Raw genomic sequence first — 10,165 nt, 5'->3', positions numbered from 1 at the left:
ATAGTTAGGTACAAAAATTTATTGAAATGTAACTGTAATAAGAGAAAGCGTGTTAATATTCATACCCCTTAATTGCTGTAGAATTTAGCGATTGGTGTGGTGTGTAAAAATTATGAAAGTTTGTGCTTTAAAGCATAATTTTAATATTACAATAATAATTAATTAATATTATCAATTAAATATTATATTATGTAGATCTTTACTAGAAACTTATTTCCGTAAAGAGAAAATTTTTAGCTATTTCCCCTCCCTTAAAGTTTTATCTCCCTGATGACCTTAAGATACCATTATTTAACTGTTCATTGTATCACTGCTTTAACTCATCTTTATTTTTTTCAAACATTTATTTAAGATTTGGAATTGAGATTTTGTGGTTTATTGTTCTTTAGAAGAATGCTGGAGTTCTAACGTGACACTTTATAAATACTGAATACACACATGTGACAAATAAACAAAGTATACATACACATATATATATTATACATTACGTATAGGTATATGATATTTTTGACTTGTTCTATTTAACAATCCTTTTAAAAACGACCTTAATAAAAAGTTTTTCTCCAAGCATCAGCAATAATTTACAAATTAATGGCTACTTGCCGCCATCATCATAATCATATCTTTTCCCATTTTCTTTATTTTGTATTATTACAAAGTGATATTGATATTTATATGTATATACATAAATATATAAATACATTCATACGAGTATATGTAAATAAATAGAAATTTAGTATGTATAATAATCTTTAAACTCCCACATGTAACCAATTTAAATTGCCATAAATTTTCAAATTTTCAAGGACATTAATGTAAAAAAAAAAAAAAAAAAAACAATTAAATTGTGTTTTCAATTTTTGCTGTTTTGTTTTGTAGAGAACCTGAAAACATTCGATTTAAAGTTTTCAATACAAATATTTGGATGGAAAATATAAAATAAAAGGAGAGAAATAGAATTGTGGTTGGACTCTAATGGGCTTTCACAAATGACTGTAGAGGTAAAAATATTTACATGGTCTTTAAAAAAAAGTTTTCCTCAGTGTCATTCGGAATTAGTTCAGACATTTTAAATACGTATAACAAAGAATTTAAAAAAGAATTTGAGCCAAAAAAGTTTAATTGATTTATAAAACTTTTAAGCACATGCTAAATTTTTCAAATTTAAATTGAATATTGGGAAAATATCGAAATATAATAGATGATTTATGAATAATTTAAAAGCATTTGAGTATAGCAATCAATTAGTATATGGACTAGAAATCACTATGCATTGTATAGAACGAATTAAATATTCAGTTGAGAATGAATAAGTGGTTACAGTATGCATATTATTGTATTATAAACTATATAATATAAGAAAACTTACATTTTTATACACGTACGAAAGTATGTTCGTCCCAGCGATAACTCACAAACTAATTGAGCTAAGTTCACCAAATTTTCACAAATAATTTATTGTAGTAAGTGCCAGAACCCTATTAAAAATGGGCATGATCGGGGTACTGGTTCGGGTAGCTGCCATACAACTTCAAAATTTATTAGGCTTTATGTCTCTCAGAAACTATTAAAGCTGTGATTTGAAAATTTCACAGAAACGAATATATTATTAGGGCCAATGTGTTTGATAAAAATCAGTGAAATTTCTTGACTTGACGTTTCACATAGAAAATATTGAAAACACAGTACTGAAATATTGCATAAATTAATATGCTAATATGACAACTTAAAGTCACAGTCTGTCCCATAGTCAGCTATAGCATAATTATACGGGTATCACAGAGTTGACACAGTCAACTCTGTTTTTTCTCGTTTTAAGTAGCTTTCATGAAAAAATCGATTACAAATCGTGGCCCATAATCAAATCCATTTTTTATATTTTTTGAAAAAGTCCACGTTGGTCTGTTTAATACCAATTTAGCTATAAAATATTTCATTACAAAATTAATAGTTTCCTGATAAGAATATTTTTAAAATATGCGCTTTTAAAGTTTCCGTTACGAGTATTTAATAAATTTAGCTATCAATTTAAAATTTTTGTTCTAGTGCACTTACTCACTACGATAAGCTTTCATTTATCGTAATATTGCATTATTTTTAACAACTAAAACTTAAATAGTCACAACTAAAAATGAAGTTAATTTGAAAAAGGAAAATTGAATTTCATTTGAGTTTTTGTTATGGAATATTAAAAAAATGTTTAGTTGACCGCGACATTATAAAAAACAAAGAAAAAAAACATTATTTTTGTAAATTCAAGCCAAAAGCGAAATTAAATTGCAACACAAAATGTTGGGATTTCAAATAAAGTACAATACAATACATTCACATATGGTATGAGCATCAATTATGTACATTGCAATAATATCTACATAATTATTGCTATAAGGACGCGCCAATTTAAATTTTATGTCCTTGTCATTGAACATCTTCTTTTTTGTGTTTTATTTTATTTTGTATCATAGTTTTGCTTTTGTTAAAATTCATGTTATTGATGCTATTTACAAACACAAATGGAACAAATTCCATTAAATTTTAGTAAAACAACTTCAATTCAAATGAAATTTAACATGTGCTATTTATCTATACATACGATTAGAATATTGTTGTACATAATTATAATAGAAAATTAAAAGACAAGTGGTATTTGAAATAATGCAACAATAACGGAAAAGGAGTATATTCTGCATAAAGGATTATTTTGAAATCAGCAATATGCAATAGTTATTTTCTGTGTTAGTCTGTATGTACACATGCAGCATTTAATGGCGGCAGAACTTCAATTTTATTCAATATAAAAATATTCATTTAGGTTCATTTCAGGATTAAAAAAATGCTGACGCAACAAAGCCTAAATGTTGCTTTAATGATTGATGTAAGTGTATTTGATATTAATAATGGTGCCAAGAATTGAATATCCTGAAACACAGGCGGGAAATTCTACGACACAAAAAATGATTGTGCCTCTTTTAAATAGTTCTAGCAAACAAACAAGAGTTTGTATCGTTTTTTATTATTGGCATTTACAAATTGTTGTAATTCTATATAAAAATTTTTTAATATAAAATTCAGGAATCGAACTGCGTTGGTATTTAATTGATTGAAGGAACTATTCAAAGCAATTGCTGGTATTCTTCGATATTTTACTTTTTAAACTCTAATTTGATCTTAAAAAGATTATATTTCCTGAGCCATTAAAAAATTCGCGAAACCTTCCTTTATTTATAAAATATGTTTCAAATGCAGCATGAATAACCTGTTTAAATAATTAGTTTGTACAATCGTAATGGAAAAAATTATTTCGATTACGACTGTACAAATTAAGCATTAAAAATTAAGGTCTGAGATATCGACGGATATTCATTTCTTGCGAGCTATTGAGGCAGTAAGTTTCATAATTTTGAATGGGCAAACTTAGAGAAAAAGCATATTGACTGTTTTTTTTATGAACTTATATACATATCTTAAAATATTATTCAAAGTGTATTTATTAAACTTAACAAGTGACAGAGAGTTTCAAGCCTTATAAGCATATCGTAGTCCTGACAAAATAAATTACTCAATGGATAAAGTTAAAGCTTTAAATTATATAAGAAACATTTTGGAGAAGTAGAATCAAGATAATTTTATTCTCGAGAATTTTAAAAGTTCTTTATTATTAAATTTTTTTTTCGGTCTCCATGATGTTATTTGAAATTACTACGAATTGATAAATTTATTTCAATGCTGAATATTTATAAAGAAAATTCTAAGGAACTTTCTTAAAGATTAAACAGAATATGTCCAAAAGAAACAATACTTATCTTTTTCATAATTCTTATCTTCATCATAATTTTCAGTAGTAACCAAGAAGAAATCAATAACATTTTAAAATTTTTGCTTCTAGCTACAATAATAATAATGTACTTGGAATTTATCTATCTCAAAAGGGTGCTTTTTTACTGGGCAATAATTCCCTTTAAGCCAAGAAAAATATCTGGTTTATGAAGAAATCTTTTGTTAAATGACCATTTCAATTTAAAATATATGAAATTTTTTAAAATTAAAAATGATAATGTGTGGATTATGTGTATATTTATTACGGATAAGGTCATAACCAAATTTTTTTTTCTGGTTGACAAGTACATGCTTGGATATAACCTTCTTATAAGTTTATTTTATAAATTACAAAAATGTTTATAAAAAATTTAATCTTTTCCAATTAATATAAATTTTAACCATTAGTACTGCACAGTTTCCGAATGGAATACGATAAGAAGGTTCTCTTGAAAAAATATTTGAACCGAAAATTATTTTCAAATGAGTTTTTCTATAAGTGCAAAAGTAGAAAGATTAGATTATATTAAGGGAAACCAAGTAATTTAGAATGTGATATGGCACTTTTTAGTTAACATATTGCAGCATTTTGCTTAAAATTTTACTTATTCAACTCTTGAAGTCACTTAAACTAACACTTTTTCAGATATTGTCAAAGAAATCATAAATTGGAAAAGCATAAATTTTTATTTTAATTCATATAAGCACAGCAATCCCCTTTGGTTTTTAATAGTCTTCGTATATTGGTTTTTCTCAACAGCAAGATAATGGAAAGGTCGTGAATTTTTTTCATTAAGGGAATTTTAGGTGATTTTATGAATCGTGGATCAATTTACATTAATTGCCTTCCAAAGAAAACTTTTCAACAATATTTGCGAATTATTTAATGGAATGAAATTCCCTGAGGGAAAATAACGCTATCTTTGCAAATAGATTCAGTAAAATATTTCAATCTTTTTCTTTAATGTACTTTGATTGTTTTCTAAAAATAAATGATATAAAAGAAAGAATAAACGTAGGACAAAATGTCGAGTTATATGCATGCGAAATAAAAAATAGAAAATCTATACAGATAAAAAAAAGTGTCTGAGAGAAAAGACTTACTGTCTGACATTTATAAGACGGATGCACATCTGCATATTGAAAGGAGATTGAAAATTCAACAAAAAATAAAACAAAAATTTGTATTTTCACTCCTTCGATTTAAATTCAAATATCAGAAACTGAGGAAAGATACACAATGATCGATTTTTTATTGTAATGGTTACTTTTGTGCAAAAATGCATGAGTATGATTAGTAACATTTAAAAAGGGTAGGGTTGCTTTTTATTTTACACAAATCAATTTTAATTGTCATTACCTAAAAGAAATGTTATTTTGAAATTTTATGCATATAGTGAAATATTTAATTTTTAAAATAAATTGAATCTATTTCGCAAATTTTTAGCACAGGATAATTCCGCTTTTTGGTAATAGAAGTATGATAAACTATAGAGATTTGATTTTGTTTAAAGTTTATACATGAAAGTTTATCTGAATTGAAGATTTTTGGTAAGGTTTTGAAAACTAGTCCACTATGCAAAAGCAGTTACACTTTCCAGCAGTATGCACGGTGAACTACATAATATATTGTGTATGTTCAAAGATATGAAAAAAAAGTTTCATATGAAATTTTAATGACTGGCAAAATAATGCCAGGCAAAAGCTTTTTTCTTTTTTATTTTTTATGGTGAGAAAATAAAGCAAAAGCTTTTGAAGCAAATATTTTCGTCTAGTAATTTTTTCGGGGTACAAGCCTAATTATTATCATTGGTGAAAGTTTATCAATTTACTTGAACAATTAAGTATGAGTATGTAAAAAATTGTGATTTTCATCATCTTGTGTATTTTTTTGCAAATATAAGAAAAATCAATTCTTAGAGTTTAAAAATATGTACAAAACTATTTTCTGGTGGACGGGCTTGATATTTAATTTAAATATAATATGTATGTATGTAAGATGTGCAGTAGTTGTTTGAATTCTAGTATTGCTATTCAATCACAAAATATGGTATTCAAACGTAAAATACTAACCTATACATTATTGGAAAAAGTACTTCGAAATGATAGGAGAAAGAGGGGAAAAATAGTCTACGATTTTTTTCTATCTTTCAAAGCAAAATTTATCTTTGACATTTCAATCTAGAATGTAACCGTGCGAAAATGTTATTGCAATATCAAACAACTATTACTTTTTCATTCCAATGATGCTCAATACTTGTTTTGTTTTTTAAATTTGTGCAAAAGCCAAATACCTTTTTTAGAATCTAAGAAAATTAAAACTTAAAACGGTAGAAATATTAAAAATATTTTTTATCATGTATTGATAATCCTTTAGTCTCATCACTAAATATCAACAAATTCAGTTAGTCAGTCATATCTTATAAAATTATCAAGTATTTTATAAAAATGAAAAAATCGGCATTAAAGTTTCAACCAATAAAAATAATTGGTTTTTTTAACTCTAATCTATTTGTTGATTAAACATTAAACTTGATGTGAACTAATGTTTTTAACTAATTTTTATAGGTTAGTGAACATTAAATTAGAAAGTAAAAATTAACATATTAAATTCAAAATTAAAATTTAAAGACATTTAAAATATTTATGGGAGAGAAACAAAAACTACTTATGCTGTATTGCAGACGAAAGAAATTTCCGTTTTACGGGATTTTGACATATATGTTATTATGGCCCAAATTACATGTTATGTTCAAGCTTAAGTTATTTTAATAAATTAATAAAATAAATTAATAAAATGCTTATTGAGAATCGCTGTATTTTGGCATTGGGTTATAATTGGCCATTGTTAAGTACTTACATAAATGTATGTGTATCTGTATGGTATATGTAAGCTTTTTAACGAGTTTGTAATGTAAGTTTTAGCTGTAACGAAAAGTTGAGTAAAATTCTAGAAAAAAACAATTATTTTTTTGTTGCGGTTATTTTGTTACTATTGCCAATATTAAGAACAAAAAATTGTGTTTTTGAATAAAAGTTTAACTCCTTTTGTTTTAGGTTTTGTTACTGTTTTAGTTTTTATGGGCAAAGAAAATTATTTTTCAGAAGTTTTGAGACGAAAACCATGATAATGTTTTTATAACTTGTTTTATGTGAATTTTCAGTTGTGTATTGCACTTCTTTAAAAACAGAAACAAAGAAAGTTTAAGAACTTGTTACGGAAGAAAAGAAAATAATACATTTAGAATTTCTGTAAAATATATTCAATAAATAAGTAGAAAACTTTCAGAAGAAAATTTAAAAGTGATAGAAAAACTATTAAAATTGCATAGATATTTATGCACTTGATTTATATATAAAATAAAAATATTAAATTGTTAATAGCGAATTATTTTTGTGAAATTTATTTGAAATTTCTATTGAATTTTCAATTTAAAGCAATATAATATTGCCTGAGTTGTAGAAGGAAAAAGACTTTTATGTATGTATATGTATTTGTGTTTAGAAGAATACTAAATATTTGAATTCATTTCATTCAGAACGTACTGGATATAATAAGAAATTAAATTGCGGCTATTAAACATTGACTGTTTTACAATGCACGTGCATTCTCTATCTTTTACTAAACAATAAACAATAATTTCGTCGTTTTAAGCAATAATTGGATATCGGATAATCCGTTACTCTGAAATCTTTGTTGCAATTTCTTACATGTCTTCTTACGCAACTAACTGTAATTTTTTTTAAATTTTAAAGGAATGTCCGATCGTATGTTCTTAAATAAAAAAATATATTTTATTTTGGCTCCTAAGCCCAGAATTAAATATTTGTCACTAGAAACTATGATTAGAATTGGAATATTAAGGAGTGACTTAAGATTTATAATTATAATTTTTGATTTATTATTAGATTTTGTTTTTATTGAAATTAGGGAAAGCTTGCAGTTTTGTAAATATAAAACCCTGCATATTAAAATTTTGTGATTTCGAAAGGTGATAAATTAGGATTGTATGGCCGTGGGAAAAAAATTTCTGAAAACGAAATAAATTAAATTTTAGTGTCTACAAGCTGCTAAAACTTCAGACTAGTAGAAATTATAGGCTAGAAGAAAAATGATATCAAAAAATATTTGAAAAAAACATTTGGTTTCAGATAACATTTAATTTCAACAGCCATTTTGTCATTTTAATGTTTGACTATGCTGTACCGCGATGAAAGAAGCAAGTAACTAATTTCTGGTGTTTGCAATTTAATAGCTAATTGGTGGCTTCGATACAATATTTAGGCAAAAAATAGGACCTTTAGAATTTTGGTGGACTATAACACTTTTTTTTTTTTGTTCCTACTTTATTCCACTCGGGAGCATAGGGCTTTTACAAAGCTTCTCCAACGAACTCTGTTAGGGGCCATTCTTTTTACTTCTGCCCATGTCATATTAGCCGTGGCGATTTCTTTCTTTATTGTTCTTTGCCACGTATTCCTTGGCCGTCCAAATTTCTTCTACCCTGCGGATTCCACTGTAATGCCTGTTCTGCGATGGTTTCAGGCGGGCGTCGCAATGTATTGCCTATCTATCCCCATTTTTTCTCCTTTATAACCCTTGCGATTAGTTTTTGGTGGGTTAAAGCCCAGAGGTCTGTGTTGCTGTTTCGTCTGGGCCAGAATACACGGCAGATGATCCTTAGTCTCCTATTTATGAATATCTGCATTTTATTTGTGTATTTATTTTTCACTAGCCATGTTTCGAAGCCATACAACAAGACCGGCTTCACACATGTGTTGAATATTTTCAGCTTTGTATTCCTGGACAAGTGTGACTTCCATATGCTCCATAATCTACCGAATAATTTTCAACGTCTTCTTTAACCCCTTCGGTTGTCGATATTATTGTAGTTGAATTGCTCAACATCTTTATGACGAATCCTCCAGACGGCTCCTCCAGTATTATTTCGTCTAGGGCTATGTTGAATAGTAGCGGAGAGAGTGGACACCCCTGTCTTATACCTGTTTCGTTGCGTAGTGGTTCACCCAATTTATCGTTATGGAGGACTCTAATTTCGGTATCTTTCTATAGAGGTCGTATGAGGTTCGTTATTTTTTGTGGTATTTCTTTACTAATTAATACCCCTATGGCCTCTCGCTTTACTGTGTCGAATGCTCTCTCAAAGTCGACGAATGTTATGTATAGTGGGGATTTCCATTTAATCGACTGTTCCACAATTAATCTCAGGATATTTGAGTGGTCTATGCATGCTCTTCCCGCATATTTTCTTGAATTTTCGTTTCAATTCTGTACAGAATTATAAATTTATAAGTGCCAGCACCTTGTTGGCTGTATTCGGGAGAGTTATACCAGTTCCCGCACTCCATGAGTTTGCCTTTCGGGATTTTGATAATTATCCCTTGCTTCTAGGATTCCGGGATTCTTTCACTCTCTCACATATTTTGCAGTATGGGCTGAAGAATCCTGGCAATACTACTTATATCGACCAGTAGTAATTCTGCGGGGATACCATCGGGGCCTTCTGTTTTGTTGTTCTTGAGCTTCTTTAGTGCGTCCATGATTTCCGCTGCGTGGAAAGGCCTGTGTTTATTCGAGGATGCTAAGCCTGGTTTTGGACGCATCTTGCGTTTGTTGTTGCCCAACTTCTGCGGGGGAACCAACTTCTTCAAAGTTGGCAATGATGTTGTAGCATCTGCGTTTCTCTTTTCTGGCAGACTTCTTAACTTCTTTTGCAATTGTGTTATATCGTGCTCTTACATATGTGATCAATTTGGCTTTTAGTGCGAGCGCCTGGTTACTCCGAAGTATATTTACGGGCACACGGTTTGAGAAGCATTATTGCTTCTCAAACCTGTGCCGTGTGGGCCTATTATTTTGATCAACCTCACTTCTGGAGCCAGTTTTTGCTTTAAGGTCCCCCATCAGTATAACAATATCTGTTTTCGGGATGTCATTCACAGTTGTCGTAAGCTGGGCGAAGAGTTCATCTTTTAATTCTATGTATAACATTTAGAGATAGGACTATAACATTTAGAAATTGGAAAATAAGTAAAAATTTCCTTTATTAATTTTAATAATCTACATCTACGAGTATGCATGGAGTTTCAGCTTTATAATTAAAGGCCGTAGAAGATTTATAAACAGACGCAAATAAGAAACTGTTTTCCAATTTTGTTTTGTTTGGAAAAGTACTAAAAAGCAAGTAAGCCTAAAAATCTTTTTAGTTTTGTTAGAGAAGTACCCTTAAGTTTCCATAGTTTGAGAATAGTGAGAAGGGGTGAAAAGTTAAAAAAACAAGTACATATTATTGTAATAAATTTAAAATTTATCTGGATGTATTATAAC

At 28.3% G+C, this 10,165-nt stretch overlaps 1 protein-coding gene across 1 annotated transcript; it reads right to left on the bottom strand.

The window, feature by feature from the left end:
• Window positions 1-8,605: 8,605 nt before the first annotated feature.
• LOC129615119 (uncharacterized) lies at window positions 8,606-9,441 on the bottom strand. The gene is made up of 3 exons (XM_055530194.1): window positions 9,257-9,441; window positions 8,942-9,086; window positions 8,606-8,884 (listed from the first exon to the last, which is right to left on the bottom strand). Exons 1-3 carry the CDS (start codon window positions 9,439-9,441, stop codon window positions 8,606-8,608), a joined length of 609 nt encoding a protein of 202 aa, XP_055386169.1.
• Between the last annotated feature and the right edge of the window lie 724 nt (window positions 9,442-10,165).

This window comes from Condylostylus longicornis, unplaced genomic scaffold (genome assembly GCF_029603195.1).
Source record: "Condylostylus longicornis isolate FDR11 unplaced genomic scaffold, ASM2960319v2 ptg000135l, whole genome shotgun sequence".
NCBI lineage: Eukaryota > Metazoa > Arthropoda > Insecta > Diptera > Dolichopodidae > Condylostylus > Condylostylus longicornis.
This window is presented reverse-complemented; position numbering and strand designations above follow the sequence as displayed.